Source organism: Glarea lozoyensis, assembly GCF_000409485.1.
Source record: "Glarea lozoyensis ATCC 20868 chromosome Unknown GLAREA9, whole genome shotgun sequence".
Taxonomy (NCBI): domain Eukaryota; kingdom Fungi; phylum Ascomycota; class Leotiomycetes; order Helotiales; family Helotiaceae; genus Glarea; species Glarea lozoyensis.
Genome location: NW_007361004.1, coordinates 1,249,124 through 1,265,745, shown reverse-complemented (window position 1 = coordinate 1,265,745; position 16,622 = coordinate 1,249,124). Strand labels below are relative to the sequence as shown.

General features: G+C 45.9%; 6 protein-coding genes across 6 annotated transcripts; 5 read left to right on the top strand and 1 right to left on the bottom strand.

Moving 5' to 3' along the window:
* Window positions 1-407: 407 nt before the first annotated feature.
* GLAREA_08361 (uncharacterized protein) lies at window positions 408-1,171 on the bottom strand (the record flags this gene model as incomplete). The annotated part of the gene is made up of 2 exons (XM_008090406.1): window positions 408-919; window positions 979-1,171. 2 exons carry the CDS (start codon window positions 1,169-1,171, stop codon window positions 408-410), a joined length of 705 nt encoding a protein of 234 aa, XP_008088597.1.
* Window positions 1,172-2,200: 1,029 nt separating this feature from the next.
* On the top strand, window positions 2,201-4,313 carry GLAREA_08360 (C2H2 and C2HC zinc finger; the record flags this gene model as incomplete). The annotated part of the gene is made up of 2 exons (XM_008090405.1): window positions 2,201-2,420; window positions 2,470-4,313. 2 exons carry the CDS (start codon window positions 2,201-2,203, stop codon window positions 4,311-4,313), a joined length of 2,064 nt encoding a protein of 687 aa, XP_008088596.1.
* A 1,345-nt stretch (window positions 4,314-5,658) lies between these two features.
* GLAREA_08359 (SH3-domain-containing protein) lies at window positions 5,659-8,732 on the top strand (the record flags this gene model as incomplete). The annotated part of the gene is made up of 5 exons (XM_008090404.1): window positions 5,659-5,902; window positions 5,954-7,506; window positions 7,554-7,644; window positions 7,691-7,788; window positions 7,836-8,732. 5 exons carry the CDS (start codon window positions 5,659-5,661, stop codon window positions 8,730-8,732), a joined length of 2,883 nt encoding a protein of 960 aa, XP_008088595.1.
* Window positions 8,733-9,707: 975 nt separating this feature from the next.
* GLAREA_08358 (HAD-like protein) lies at window positions 9,708-10,430 on the top strand (the record flags this gene model as incomplete). Its single annotated transcript, XM_008090403.1, has 1 exon — window positions 9,708-10,430. The coding sequence occupies one exon, from the start codon at window positions 9,708-9,710 to the stop codon at window positions 10,428-10,430; it is 723 nt and encodes a 240-aa protein (XP_008088594.1).
* Window positions 10,431-13,515: 3,085 nt separating this feature from the next.
* On the top strand, window positions 13,516-13,987 carry GLAREA_08357 (uncharacterized protein; the record flags this gene model as incomplete). Its single annotated transcript, XM_008090402.1, has 2 exons — window positions 13,516-13,584; window positions 13,637-13,987. The coding sequence occupies 2 exons, from the start codon at window positions 13,516-13,518 to the stop codon at window positions 13,985-13,987; spliced, it is 420 nt and encodes a 139-aa protein (XP_008088593.1).
* A 1,494-nt stretch (window positions 13,988-15,481) lies between these two features.
* On the top strand, window positions 15,482-16,613 carry GLAREA_08356 (NAD(P)-binding Rossmann-fold containing protein; the record flags this gene model as incomplete). Its single annotated transcript, XM_008090401.1, has 3 exons — window positions 15,482-15,872; window positions 15,921-16,314; window positions 16,367-16,613. The coding sequence occupies 3 exons, from the start codon at window positions 15,482-15,484 to the stop codon at window positions 16,611-16,613; spliced, it is 1,032 nt and encodes a 343-aa protein (XP_008088592.1).
* Window positions 16,614-16,622: the final 9 nt, after the last annotated feature.

Here is a 16,622-nt window from a genome sequence, read left to right as displayed (position 1 = left end):
TTGTCGGTGCACACCCTGAAAAGCCTGTGGTTGTCGTTTTAAGGACCTTGGCCCTTGCTCAGCAGCAGAAATTACTCTCTAAGTGACCCTGGATGGTCCTCAAATGAAGCACAGACTCACTGCGCTCTAGGAGCTAACCAAAGGAGATTATGCAAGTTCTTCACTTGACTAAAGTTAGCTTCTTATGGAAATATATCACTTTCTACCGAGACGGATCCCGTAGGTCTTGTACCCCACTGATTGACCAGTAATTGGAAAACAGTCAAGCCTCAAGAATAGCAAAGCACAAGTTTAATAAGACAGTCGTTTGCGTAGGAGGATGGTCAAAAGGGCAAACTAAGGCATCGCTATTTTTCTACGGCGGACAAAATAAATGTCAGTCACCTATCCCCTATCTTAATGACCAATCATCCAACGGGTACTCCTACAGTAGTCCGAGGAGCTGTTTTGAGAGCAAAGTACTCGTCATAGCTCAGCGCTGCAACATCACCCAGACCGAGTTCAACTTCGCTGTCTTCCTCGCATCCGACATCCACGCCGTCGAATTGTGTGCCTAATCCAATCAAAGACTCAAGTTTCCGTGGCGAGACCTTGAAAACAGAATCATGCGCCGAGTAGGTAGGTCGCAAGGACCGCTGTGTAGGATCCATGAAGAAATGTGATATTAAGGGCTCAATGGCAGTCGGTAACTGATGGATTGGCAGAATGAAAGCATCAATGCCTTTGTCTGTCAATTGCCGTATGTTGGTTTGTACGACAAGTGAGTTGTTGGTGAAGGGACGGGGCCGTCGAAGAATAATGGATGGCACACATTTGCTGGTCTCGAGGTTCGAGTGGTAGTTCTTCGGGTGACAAACATCAGGACGATGATCTAGCAGTACTGTACATAGCGAAGAGTCTCGTCTCCATGTTTCTAGAACTGGTTATGGATTAGCAGTTTTCACACGAATTGAGATGCAGTTATGAATGAGCACTCACGTTTCCACCCCAATTTTTGATTGAACAATGGTGAGGATTTTCTAAGGAGAATGTGTGTGATGAAAACCAAACCCAACATAGCAGAGAAAACTGCCACAATGATGCTGGTAGTGACTGATGAGTTTACCATATAAGGATATGAAGTCTTGCTCGTTGATATGGGAACACACTGGCTGCCACGATTCCAAGGCATCGGAAATAAAAGCTTCCAGCAAGAGTTAGGAGCTTCAAAGCTAGTCTGTGGAATTTCAATTAGAGATTGATAATTCAAAATACATGTCAGCTATAAGTTATTGAGCATTGAGCAAGAGTTGTATCTTAATAGACCGGAACATTTGCGAAAACGAATGACAGAAAACACGAGGGGGGTCTGGTTAACCATGAAAGCTGCGCCATTTCCCAGAATCACCCGCCATTAATTTCTGTGGTACTATGGAAACTTGTGCTAGGTATTGAATAGCATCTCTGGCAGATTAGAAGTCCTCGATTGGCTATTTCGACTGGATGGAGCTCTTGCTGCTTGAACCGTCCGCGTATCAGCAAATCAGCTGGCACGTCAAGGCGAGCACTTGCATGCCCAATACGGCCAGAGCTGCGAAGCAGGGCGGCAGCCTCTGCCACAAAGGGAAAGAAGCTTGCTAATGATATGCAGGTCAACTGTGATAGGATCCATACCGGAGTTGATGATGTTGATGGTGGTCAGAATCAGCGCATCTCCAAGGTAGAAACCCTCCGTTTCCCGCTAAGCCGTTTCCTGTACCGCAGCCCTGCATTTTGCCTGCAGCTGACCCAGCTGACAGCGCCGCTCTACTGAGGGAGTAATGTGTTAGAAGTCTCCGGGAACTGAGTTTACCATTAACATTAAGCAGATAAGTACAGTTAGTTAGTGAGACCTGTGAATCAGACGAGTATCTAAGATTTGCTTTTTCTCTCTTTCGATAGCATTAAAATCGAAATGTTTTGTTAAATAAATCGAATAAATATCGTCTGCCGCGGGGCGCCCGCTTCCCAGCTGCATGACCAGTTCGGGCCTAGCCTGCCGTCCTTTCCACTTTGCCTCACAGCCAGCTCACAAACGCGTTCAGCTCTCACATCACAACGAAGACACGACTCCCGACGGTCTTGACGTCCTCCACAACACATTGCATGCTCCCAGGCGAAGTCGAGCCGAGCAGAATGAGATGCTGTCAATTCTGTGTATTACCAGAACTATAAATGAATCATGACAACTCCCGCCGACGTTAGCACCGCCATGGACGCGCATGCCGTGCATTCATCGAGTGATTCCGAGGCCAGGCTGAAATCTCTCTTGGACCAGCAAGCTCTGATACAAGCCGAGATCAGGTCGTTGATGCCAGTTGAAACGGAACCTAATTTTCAAGCGGAACTGGTCATGTTGAATCACAAGCATAAGATGCTCAAGGCCACGCAGGAAGAGCTCGGTAATTGACTTGATCTACTCATGAAAGTTCTCATTGTCTAACATCTTAGGCTTCGCACCTGTCGTTTTATCTGAAGCCGAGGAGTGTAGAATGCGCCAGTATATGTGCGAATGCATAGAAACGGCTTGTTTACATTCAGATGCATTTTCGTCGATACCAGATTTGCTCCAGAGGGCATCTTTGCCGTTGAGGTCTATACAACCAAATGGCTTCGATGACTGGCTTCAGCTGAACGCTAGTAAATATGACCTAGTTCTCAAAACCCACACCAACTTCCCAAAAGCCACTTCATCCCTGAAATGCCTGTATCCAACATGTATCCATTTCATTTATGGCTTTGCGACATTCGAGCACTTGGAGTTGCACAATTATCGAAGCCACCCAAAAGACACCCACCCTATGAAGGAAACCACTTTTTTCCACCGGCTGTCTTCTCCTGTTTTGCACAATCCTCTCAGGACACGGGAAGAGTCATCGTCAAACTCGAGAATTTCGGATAGAACTTTCTCATTCGTGCCGGAGTATCCTCAAAATCACCCGCAAGACAGCACGGCTATGCATTCACCGAAGCGAATTCGGCTCGCTCAAGATGAGGATTCAAAGCTTCCTTCGAAGGAATTAAGCTCAAGGCAAGTTTTTCGGAACTCCAACGAGACAGATAGTTGGCCTGCCATCAGGTCACTCAATGAACTGCCAATCTACCGAAATATTGAAAAAGGCAATCATGAACGTGGTTCAACTCGTGAAGAGTTAACCACTCCAAAGTACACCGAAGTCCGGCAGGACCGGATATTTTGCCCACAGTGTAATAACCATCCAGATGGATTCCGAGGTGAGCACGAACTACGAAGACACCAAGACAGAGAGCATCGCGCCACCATCAAGAAATGGATCATCATCGACCCCAATAGATCCTCGGAAGATGAGCCTCAACCCATTCTACCTCTGTCGCGATGCAAATCATGTAGCGAGCAGAAGAAAGGGTACGGCGCATACTACAACGCTGCAGCTCATCTTCGACGAACTCATTTCAGACCGAAAGACCGCAAGGGTACTTATCTAGAGAAGGAGGAAATTGGGCGTGGAAAGGGTCCGGTCGATTGGCCGCCAATGTCGGTTCTGAAGCACTGGATGAAAGAAGTTGAGGTTCCTCAACAGGGAAGCCCAGGAAACTCCGATGATGATGATGATGATGGTGTGGAGAGCGAATTCAATATGTCGACACCAGGGCCATTGCCCCCGAAACCTTCAGTCCCACCAATACCAAGCACATTTTCATCCGTCAACGCTACTTCCATTTTTAGGAATTCCGCTCCATTTCACCCTTTGCAGCCCTCTCCTTCGTCATATGTTCGCAATGGTATTGAGGCCCCCTATCCACCAAATGAACCTGGTCGGCGGGATCGATGTCCTTATCCAGAATGTAGTAAGGTGTTTAAGGATCTCAAGGCGCATTTGCTTACGCACCAAAATGAAAGGCCAGAGAAGTGTCCCATTACGACTTGCGATTATCACACTAAAGGATTCGCTCGAAAGTATGACAAGAATCGACATGCACTTACGCACTATCGGGGAACTATGACCTGCCCTTTCTGCGCAGGCTCAGGAACTCCAATTGAGAAGACGTTTACCCGAGCAGATGTATTCAAGCGCCATCTTACTGGTGTTCATGGTGTTGAACAAACACCTCCAAATTCGAGAAACAGACCTGAATCAACCCGGAAATCGGTTCCATCGGGCCAAAATGGGAAATGCTCTATTTGCAAGGTATCCTTTGATTCGGCGCAGATGTACTATGATCATCTCGACGAATGCGTTCTCGGCGTTATTGTACCAGAAACTATACAATCTAAGAGCGAGAGCTTATCGACAGCGGAATCGAGTACAGCGTAAAATCAAGCAACCACCAATGATTGTTCATGTTTACAGTGGATGAAACAAGTGGAAGTCGGAACATGGTATTTATTCGATTAGATTTGCACAATATCCTTTTCTTGGTCTAACACGTTCAGTAATTAAGATCTTATTAGATATTTTTGAGGCATTTTCAGAACAGAGCATATGTATCATCCTCCATCTGGACATGGAAGTGAGTAATACGCTTGGCATGCTTGTTTTTTCACCATGACAATTTGATCAGAAATCCATCTGCTTTTCCAAGAAAGGGACTGTTGAGTTGATGGTGCATTCCTGGTTTCGATCGGATACCTCTGCAGCAGCACGCCGGAACTCTGCACTTGGCGGAAGGATCATGGCCAGTCAGCACCTAGAACTTCAACACTGAAGCGAGGAAGGATCGACTCGCGGTACGCAGCCAGGGCCAATTGTTTGAAGTATTATCGTGAAACTTTTCATTGACTTCGAGAGAGTGATCCATCAGGAGTCTTTGGTAACCCTTGCTTTACCGTTTACACAGTGTAATGGCGGGGGAAATGAAGTGTCTCCCTTCAATATAGTTCGTACGTCTCGTCGGCCGCTGGCACGTGGAAAATACTCGAAGTACAATGGCTGGACCCACGTGATGTTTTAATCCTGGCACGTGTTTCCCGAAGCCCTGACTGACGCCCTACGGGAGGCCCGCACTTACATTCCGTTCGCGACGGACTTGGTTCTTGAATCTTACAACAAACCGTGTAAGAGTTATAAGTTTACTTTCTCAGGTACCTCGCAATCGAATATTTGCATACATCTTCATTATTCTCCTGCTTCCTTGGTTAATGAACCCCATTACTTCACTGTCCTTCCTATTTACTCCGTGGAGGCTAGCAATGGCTTTCGTGCACTGCCCACGACCAGAGTTCCCGTCTTTACAATAAGTAGTGACAAGGTGACAAGGCCGATTCGAGAACTGCCCGAGTGACTGTCGCCGCAAAGGGGCAGGGCAGAACTTGTAGCAGGCAGCCTTGTGTCGTTCTGTCTCAAACCAGCTACCTCGTACAGGTTCTGCACCACAAACAGTCTGAATATCCCCCTGCGTCACCCTGTACACCACGGAGGCTGCTACCTCTTACCCTAATATTATTCGCTTTTTCACCTTGATCTATTACTTATCTTTTGCTCTGACTGTTCATGATTTTGTTTGTTTGTTTCTTTCATTTTTCTCTCTCTAGAATTTTGTCAAGTTCGAGCCATTGATGCTCAAGACACTACTACAATTTCACGACCCCACCCCAAAGGTTCCTTAGGATTGCACGCGGATCTTCAGTACACCCGCGCTCAGATTTGTAAGGGCTGTATCATGGCCACTCATGTTGTTGCTCCCGTGAAGAATATCCTCAAATCACTGGAGGTAGGAATCAAGCTGGCAAAGAGAACCGCGAGGGCCGCAGATCTAGCTTCTCGAGATCAGGCTTTGCAGATATTTGAATCCGCTAGATCGTTACAAAGTTCATTGGAGCGGACCTCAAGAGCCATATGTGATGCCTACGAACAGAGCGCCGAAGTATGTGGAGAGCCTTTTGCCCGAGCCCTCCTCGAAAACAGTAAGTGATCATCATATTCGCCTGGCAATTAAGTACTAATATTCTTTCAAGGATCAATACAAGCTCAATTTAAAGAACTGCGTCTCGATCTAATTGATCAACTTGATAGGTGTCAGGACTTCGACGAGGAGCCAGACTCCTTCGAACCGAATGCATTTACGAGTCTCGACCAGGAAGCCCAAAGGTGTCGAGACGGGTGTCTGGGCATGTTCTCAGAACTACGCGATCAATACTTCCATAACCTACAGTATCAACAGCCAGGATTCAACACGGTGGAAGATGTTCACAGGCAGCAAAATATGAAGCAGGAGACGTATGGGCATTCGAGGGGACATTTTCCATTCACACCTGATGATATAGCGCATTCTCGAGCTGGTGCTAAATCCGCAAACTATATTGGAAACTCGCGTGTCGAATTGGAATCTCCAGTCACGCCAAATCTGTACATTGCGCCGCTGATGCTTAAAAACACTTGGGCCGTTAGCAATTCGTCGTATGGAGTTTCTCCGATGCATCAAATACCCCCCACACAGTTATCGAGGACCACGTTCCCAATAGCAGACGCAAAACCATTGCCTTTGATACCAAGAGAAATTGAGCAATCGCCAACCAATTCAGATGATTGGTTTTGGGAAAAGACGCAGCAGGTACAGATCTTGCCCCAGGATGAAACAAAAGAGCTCTCATCCTTTTCGCCGACTTCTATCTATTCGAAAGGTTCCATGTTTTCTCCTGCTACTCCATCCACCATGTATACGCTTATCGAGAGCCGATTAAGCGATGAACATCGTATTAGTGATGCGTTCAGCGATGATAGTATTCCGGGCTATTCTCTAACCTCAAGCAGAGCACATTCACGGCTTTCAAGGAGTAGCTCAAGTGGGTATGACTCTTTAGCGACAAGCCAGCTTAGTCAAGTCCAGTCTCCCGAGAGCACCCAAAGCCCGACGACGAGATCCATTCAGCTTGATCGATTTATTCATAGTCAAGACAATCATGCTTCTATCTCTCACAAAAGTCTGCCTTCTAGCCCACCACCTAATGGCTGGATTTCGGATAATATTGATCGTTGGGCGACACCGACAGAGCCTCCTCCGTATAAACGTCAGAGCTATGACCCCGTCGCTTCATCTGTGGATTTTCCGAGAACCGGTCCCTTCGAGGACAATGATCGCAAAATAGAAGTTATCAGTGGACGAATGCCGAAAGCGATGCCTCCACTGCATGAAATCAATACACGCGAGAATTGGCCCTCGTCTGAACACATGAAGCCGCCGGAGACGCCTCAGGATGCTCGCCGAACGTCGGAGAATATTGAACACTGGGGGCCTCCAGCGACAAGGACAAGATCTCTTGGTCTTGGGGCTGAAATAGAGTCTGGACTCGAGGTTGTGGTGGACATAGATCGTGACAACGAGAAGATGGTTGTATCACAGGAAGAAGATATGCCTGCATTTGTCCTACCAACATCTACGGCATCTACCAAGTTGATGGACTGCCCCATTACCCAAGATGCTTCATTCTATCGGTTTGGCGGTTTCTGTGACGGCGCTCAATTGATGATCAGAGGCGAAACAGGGTTCAAGGTCGTGAAACGGCCGTCGGTAAGTTGAGCTCTTGCATGAGAAGGAACATACTAATCACATTATAGGGACATTATAGCGCGACGGTCTCTGCGCGTTGTGTGAAATGTTCTTACGAAGTAGGATGGAACGATGTGGAGAAGGACAGGTTAATTTCGCGTAAGTTTTATGCGGATTTCATATCATCTAAAGCTTATATGTTTAGGTGACGGTATATACGGGAACAGCGGAATAAGGTGGCGACAAAAGTTCATCTCAAAATGCCACATCAAAACAGGCTCCATTGAGGAACCGATGTATGCTGTTAGTACCCCTTGACTCCATATGTGGCCGCAACTAAAACTCATTAGTGTATATTCTGTATCGAGGAACATCAAACCGTAGAAGATCACGACGCAACTGTTTTCTTTTCGGTCTCCCAGTTATTCCGTCATCTGGCAAAACATCCCCGTCCGCTGCCAAATGTCCAAGGTATTACTACTATCTATGGAAAACAATCACCCGACGTTGTTGACTTTGATATACATTTCACGATGGCGGATCCTCTGTTTCCAAAATTCAGTATGTCTGAAATCACGACACAGGTTACTAGCCGAGCCATGGGTCAGGCCACTGGCACACATAACCCAAAACCTACGGGGAGGAATGCACGAGACCCTGATGGACAATATTCTCTACACTTTGCGGTTGGCGCAAGAATCGTGGGTGTCACGTTTCCCGACCGGTTTGCGGGACAGTGGTGCGTTGGATATCACGACGGCGAGAGAGGTAGTTTTCCCACAGAAAAGATTACGCTGCAAATGCCCGCCAAAGAAGATGTTCTTATGAATGCTCGAAGCAGTCTAACAGCGATTGCCAAATGGGACTTCAAGCCTAAAGACGCGAAAGATGGAGGCTGGTTGAAATTCAGCAAGGGAGATCGGCTGGTCTGTATTGGCTATACATATGTAGACCAGTGGTGCTGGTCTGGTCAGACGTCTAAGGGGAAATGGGGACTCTTTCCTTCCTCCTTTGTGAAAGATCTGAAAGATATGGCTTTGATGCCGGACAGTCGGCCGACGACGGCAAGATCGTCATCGTCAAAAAGCGGTTTCGGCACTATTATGGGGATGGGGAGGAATAAATCAAAGCATGAGAGAAATGGAAGTGTGAGGAGTGTTTCGAGTACTGGGAGTGGGAATATGATGCAGCCGATGCCGGTGGTGAATACGGTGCGTTCCCAAGCTGAGCAATGGGCTAGTTTGTAATGTATGAGATTATGGACTTTTTATGATCTTTGGAATTTGGGGGGGTATATACATGGCGGACACGTATCTATGACATTATACTTCAGTGGCGCAATTGTACACAAGCATATGGTGGTGAGTCTTAAACACAACAGCATTTGATGTTCCGATCAGCCAGAACGTGTTAAGGCTATTTGTTGCGTGACCAAGGAGGCCTGCTGTGAAACAAGCCTTCGTCAATGGACTTGACACAGCATCGTATGTTTAATTGACTAAGTTGACACAATATCGTGAATTTTGGTTGTTCTGAGTGAATAATGCCTTATTGAGATCAATTTGGCATCTCATGACTAAGTCTAAAGATCAGTGGTTCTGTATCGCTTTTCTAGTTCCAGATTTGATACTCGATCCTTATATTACAGGTTTAGCTACGGAGTTTTTCTACTTCGTATAAGTAATTCAGTAACGTAATGACTTCAATTGCTGTTGTATATTTAACTATACACGTACAGTATATTAAGCGCAAGGGGACCGAGGGCTATCCAGTGGTCCCGGTAACACGACTCGCCTGTTTGTACGTGTGACAACTTGCTAATATCAATACAAACAAATTATGAGCATAAGTATCGAGTCATGTGATGCCATCATGATATGCAATGTGATCGGTTACGATAGGTAGGGAACGTCATTTCGTCGCTGGCAGGGCGTGATCCATCCCACCTTTACTTGCTGTCTCCAACCCCAATTGGGCTGCGCCAGAGTCCAACATACATGCCTTTAATAATATCATATAAATTCATAGGCCCTCGGGGAAAGTTTGGTGTATAAAGTACCTGGTTATTTTGTATCGAAGCTCCATTCGCCTGCCACCGGTTAACTCAAACATTGACTCAATTTGAAAGGTTGCATACACTGTACCATTCGCAGAACGAACAGTAGCACATTGCAAATTCCGCAAAGAGTAAAGAACCTTTTCGTTAAGCCCCAGATCCAAAAATGACGGGAGCGAAGCACGTCGTCTTCGACATAGTTGGTACCTGTGTCTCATTCGATGCCTACTTTGCTGCAATAGATACCGCCATCGGTCAGAAATTGCATGCCAACACCATCACCCCGAAATTCTTTGGATACAGCTGGATGACCGCTGCAGAGCTGGAGTTTACATTCCTATCCGTCTCAGAGCGCTACAAGCCGTATAAGGAAGTGCTCAGATCTACTTTTTTCCGCACATTATGGTTTGCTGGCGTACAGGAACCGAGACAAGTTTTCACCGAGGAAGAATGCAATGCTTGCGTTCAAGGTTACTCTGAGTTACAACTGCGAAGCGACACCAAAGAATGCTTTGAGAAGTTAAGAAACGCGGGTTTTACGGTATGGTGTCTTACAACAGCAGACACCAAGCGAGTTCAGGGGTACTTTGAAAAAGGGGGAGCGGTTATGCCAGCCGAGAATATTATCAGCTGTGATAGTGCTAGTGGAACGAAACCTGCTTTATCTGCGTATCGTCCTGCGCTTGAAAAGCTTGGGGATGATGGTGAGAGGTGGTTCGCTGCTGCACACATGTGGGATGTTTCGGCCGCTAAGAAAGTCGGGTTCAAAGGAGCGTACTGTTCGGTGCTCGAAAAGGAGTCGTGCATTGAGTTGTATGATACCGAAATGGACGTCACTTCCGACACTTTGGTCAAAATGGCGGAGGGGATTATAGCTGCGTCTTCGTGATGTATGGATGAAGGATACGGATCATGTCATTGACTAGCAAGTAACACTGTGAAAACCTGGAAGTCCTGCGAGAGATAACCATCAGTAACCTAGTAAGTGATGTCATAATCAGATCATTAAATTTGATGCAACTACAACATAGTCTATTAAAAGATTTTAAATGGTGCTTAAATAAGTTTCCAGGTACTCGAAGTGATTGAAAAAACATCCGATATTGTATGAAATTGATCGACTAGTCTCGACGACCATTATCTTAACCACCATGAGACGGCACAACGTCATCACTACCATTAAGTGATGATAATTGATATCTGAAACGATTTCTCGGTTGGATCTTCGGTACACATGATATCTTGTATCAGTGAGGTCGAATAACCGTGGATATTTCGATTGGACTTAGCGGCAATTTACCCAATCTCAGCTTTCATGCCTACTAGGCCAATAACTTAATTCAAATTCATCAGTACCAATAAAGCAGACATGCACTTTGCCCTTTGCCCTTCGCCCTCTGCACTTTGCACTTTGACATGTGTGAACTTAGCCTTCTGCATGAGAGTGTTCTCATTGAGCCATTCTTGTTGTGAGCCAGTGATGATCATCCCATCTTCCCAACCTATTGGGCTTTTTCTTACTTGTTTTTCTTCATTGCTGCCTGAAGATTTCTCTACCCATTGATTCTTGTTCGGCAGTGAATGAGTGAGGAATATAGCAGGCCGCTATTTAGCAAATATCTATCATTAAGACATGCTTTCTTGGCAGGCACGATTGGAGCAATGATATTCAATAAAGACATACAAGCGTCTACATGACTTCATAGCACATCGCTGGGTGTCTTTACTCGCTTGGTATTGCATACAAATCGCAAACTCGGGGTTTTCCGCCAAACTTTTTCTCTACACTGTCTATATCAGCTATATGCTCGAGTCAGTGGCAAAGAGCATTTGGACGACCTATCCCAAAGCAGTCTACCATTCAATTCTGTCTGTATCACTCAAGATAAATCTTCTCGAGAAGAGAAAACGGACTGCTGATCAAATGGTCTAGACTCGGAAGATCACCTTTTACTCAGTCAGCTGTAATCAGTTTAAATGGACTTAAAGCAAATCCATTGGCTCGCATGGTAGAAGTTCTATTGTAGAGAAAATCAATTTTAATCAGTTCATATTTTGGTGGCAAAGAACGCTTGTTAAGGCTAGTCTCAACTCCCTCCACATGTCGGGTAGCAACAATGATGCAGCTTCTAGACACAGCAGAATTAATATCTGCACTTCTGCGCCCTGGAAGGCTTTTACTTTACATCCGGCTCTGCACTCTCTGCTCGAAAATGATCGAAATTGTCCAAATCCGATGATTCTGCAGGAAGTCGATTGCACCGCTTCTTCGTTTGCAATAAAGTCTGGGCCATCATGGAATTCCAAGACAATCTTGTATATTAACTCAAGCAGATTGAGAGGCCCACGAGGTGCTCATCGAGCCTGAATGCACGTTTTTTGGTGGCAAGCGAATGCATTCCTACGTCTTCAACCGTTTTTAATCAAAGAAGAGCGTCAACTTATGCTCGTAGACGCTGCGGGGCTTTCCTGCATTCACGATATGCAGGACTGTTAGCTCTTGCCCCGCCACTTGTGTAATCTCATTTGTACAGTCCATGTGCCAGATAGCCGTTGTGTTAATGTACATGTGTTTTGCCTTTGGAAGTTATTATTGAACCTTTGTCATTTACGCATTGAATTGTTGGAATTTAGTCCTGGTCAAGTCAGTTGAAACAAGGTACGAAACGACATTGTTCTGAATAACCTAGCCACTAATCAGAAGCAGCACAGCCAATTGCATAGTGCGTTGATTTGATCTACCGTATTTGTATTTCTGATCCAGTAAATGCTTGTCTCACAGCCAAGGTCGTTTAGTCAACCAGTAGAGAAGAGAAGTCCAAAGTAGCCATACTAGTCAGGACGAACTTCTTGTAATGTCTGCGGCATTACCCGGCTCTGGCACATTCCACATTGCCTAGCTACTAGCAGAATACATGAGGGTATCCACGTTGCGGAGAATAACGCCCGTGTGGTGGGACAACATATGAATTCTACTTACAAATGGCGATCATTACCTCTTGACTGTCTTCCGAAAGTTTTTACCCATCTGGTGGTTAACGGCAATAACGAGAGTAATCTATTGTGCAGCATGCCAATTCTGGGGTAGTGGATACCAAGACCGTCAAAATCTCCAACGTTCAGCCAATTCATGTATGCAATTGACCTGATTCCCACATTGCCATTCTTTCCGGTAGAGCAAGAATTCGCGGGGAACATGGGTGTATATGACCTGCATATTCGTTCCTGTGTCGTGGGACGCATACTCTGATGCGGTATGATCTTCGCTCGCTTAAGGGTTTCCTACCCCCCTTTACTTGCCCCGCCCTGAAGATCCAAACTGAGAGAAACGTGTGCTGTATGATGACGATCTATTCACATTTCTCAGAACCCAACGCGAATCTGCTGATACGAGTCGAAATTCCTCTGTTGTTTCTTCCATGTCTCGACCACGAAGCATATTAGCGGACTTCTCCACCACTAATACAGGCTAGCTGAAAACATGGATGTCCCAGCTTTCGTTGCCTTGGATATCGTATAGTTCTCAGTTGATTCCTTGTTATCGTCGCCTCTTCAGTAAGTATGGCCCCATCACCACACCATGTATTTCACGGACTTCGCGATGGGCAACACCACCGGCAGCAGCGAGGGTAGTATTTACTGCAGGATAATTTTGCTCAACCGACTTCGAGAACTGAGGGCCAAGCTTTCAATAAATGTAGTGGGAAACCGAGTTGGATGAATCGAGCAAGTTTCTGCATATGGCTTGCTACCTTGGTCATAGCTGGACGACGACAACGACTAGAAAGAGATCATGAGTTGTGAACAGGATGGTCCCATCCGAGGGAAATAGGTATAAATACCTCCCAGATTCCCGTCTGGAAACTCAATCCATCATCAAACACAGCACAATCAAAAACAATCAACACTTCTTTCAAACCACTTGAAAAACGCTTCAGAAACACTCAAGCACAAATCTCCTCGACTCGTTCAACATGCAGTACTCAGTCATCGCCATCATTGCTTCGGCATTCACTGCCAGTGTTATCGCAGTTCCCACTGGAGTAAGAAGCTCTTCCAGCTATTTTGATATAACTCAAACTGACAGTACGATAGGATACCACACCAGTCAGCTGTCCAGCAGCTCCTGTACCAACTCCAACTCCAACTGGGGGCGGCCCAACCCCAACTGGTGCACCAACCTATCCTGCCGATTGTGCTTTCACTTGCACATGGCCAGCAACCATTGAAATCCTCAACTGTGTCAACGTTATCACAGGAACAACGGTTGACATTCCCATCAACGCTCTCAACCCACCAAAGACCAAGAGAAACACTCCGGATGGAACCACCAAGAACTACTGCTGCAAGCCTGGCGGAACTGTCATCAGCGCTGCTACCTGTGTTGATATTCTTACTGGCGATCAAATTAGTGTCCCAATCAACCTTCTCAACGGTACTTCTTAAATTGTTGTTGAGTTTTAAGAGAACGGAGAGCGTCAGGCTTTCGAGTGGAGAACTGAGGACTGAGGATATACGACTGAGTGGCTGGAAGCCGACGGCAAGACTGTCATTGATTGTAGTGCGTGGTGCTTGATCGGATCAAAGTGTGGTAGTTTAGTGTAGTTACTTGCTTTGTATGAATGACAGGTCTTTCTTTATAAAAAGTACCGTACGTGCAATATTTATTATCAGGTGATTCGTCCTCCAAGGATCAAAATATTATGACAATTACTGCTAATCAGCCACTTACTGCCAACAAGGGTATGGTACTTCCAATTCTAGAGACTGCTCAGTCCTGATGAAACTGCCTAGTCCTATTTCGCTTGGAGGAAGTTTACAACCAGAAACTTTCTCTCCACTTTGTATTTTTGGAATTATTTATATCCCATACCGAGCCAATGTCTTACATACCTGTGCATTTGGTTCTGCCCAGTCCTTCCCTTGATTTGAAATCATAGAGACCAATTTAACCTATCACAACTCTCTATGCCGTAAAGGAAAAAGAGTCTGGAATTACAAAAATTGACACTGGTGCTCTTTAAATAACGCTAATGATCCAGGAGCCTCCATAAGTGGAAGGCAACTTGGAATCCAGTGCCGTGGAAATTGTTGAAAGTTTACTTCTAGACTAGAGCTGAGGACCATACATGCAATAAATCCGACGTATTGACATAGCTGGAATGTAAATGGCAAGAACATTGGAGTCGAGACGGTTGTCCATGAAGTACTTTACGGGATCCAGTAAAGCTATCGGTGTGCATCCTCGCGGTGGACTGGCTACATATGTCGTAATCAGCCATACAGCAGTCCTAATTTGATCAAGACACAATGTCCTATTCTGCCAATTATGTTCAGTAAATGAGACTTTCCGAGGATTCTTTAACCTGTCAGCACCAAAACTGTCCACCAACGCTTAATCGAAGGAATTGCTATTTACAATCTCCACTACGATGCGTCCCAACAGCAAGCCAACTACTCAAGAACCAAGGTGTAATCTACCTTACCACCTGCATTCCTCTCCCATGCGAATCTCTTATCTTGCAGATTGTCGTTGATCGGCCGTTATCACGCAACAGCCCCTACCCCCTGCCCACACAGTGGTACCACACAGTTGGAAATAAAGACCCATGTTGGTCATTACAATCCTATTTCAACGACATCTCTTTGTTTGGGAGCAAGTTGGCCTGGTTCCTTCTTCAGTTTCAAAAACAAAACGGGTACCCTGGAGCAAATTCCTTCATGTTGAGAGTGGAAACATTTAGTGTTGCAACATTAAAGTTTTGCCGGTGGAGCAGACCTCGGCACCGAGATTATCAACTATCAACTAAGCAGCAGTTGACCAGCAGTCGCAACAACCCCGCCCCCAAACCAACCAGAGATGATAAAAGGCTCGAGGGAAGGAAAGGGGTGTTGGAATAATTGTGTTACCTGAGCTCAGTTGGTACCATCGACATCAACATGGCCTTACCGAGAACCTTGTCCAAGCCCATACGAGCACGAATCGAAAATGTCGTATTCCAGTCCGCAATCATCGCCCTTGTCCTGAACTACCTCCCTCGTCTCTCCGAATACATACCATATGGCTTCTCTAGACAGGCGCTGTCTGCGATTCCTCTTGCAAGGAAGTTGCTGAAGATTCTGTGGGGGTTCGCTATTGTCAAGAACCTAAGTGGAATTGCGTCCCACGTAGCTCTTAACTCATGGAAGACGAATGAATGGAATGACGAACAAGAAATCGTGGTGGTGACGGGAGGTTCAAGTGGTATTGGTGCCTTGGTGGTTCGCGGATTTGCTGAAAGAGGCGCGAAAGTTGCGATTTTGGATCTGCAAGAACCAAAAGAGTCGTTAGGTCAGTGAAACTTCCACTTGCAGTAGTGCCCTACTAACTTATAACAAGGTCCAAATATATCATTCTATAAGTGCGACGTTACGTCCTCTTCTGAAATCAGCAAAGTCGCGACCGAAGTTCGATCGAAATTTGGCGACCCAACCGTTTTAATCAATAATGCTGGGATTGGTTTCGCAGAGACAATACTTGGAGGAACGGAAGCACATCTTCGAGCCACGATGAATGTCAATCTGCTCTCGCACTTCCTTATGGTGAAAGAATACTTGCCTTCCATGGTAAAGAGAAACAAGGGACACGTGGTAACGGTTGCAAGCATGGCAAGTGTGGTGACAATCGCTTCGAACGTGGATTATTCTTGTACGAAGGCGGGTGTGCTTGCGTTCCACGAGGGCTTGAGACAGGAACTCGACTACAGATATAACGCAAGGCTTGTAAGGACGAGGTAAGCTCGAGTTTTTTTTTCTCGCTAGAATAGAGATACTGATTGACTCCAGCATAATACATCCAACTTGGGTGCGCACACCATTGACTGCTCCAATGGGCGGGCACTCAGATGAGTTAACAAAGGGTATACTCGAACCTGAAGTGATTGCAGATGCGATAGTTTCTCAAGTTGTGAGCGGTTACGGAGGCCAAATATTCTGCCCACCAAATTTAAGCCTCATGAGCGGCATTCGAGGATTTCCACATTGGTTGCAGGAGTCTATCAGGGGAGCACAAAAAAATGTGCTTCAACTATAATTTCAATAC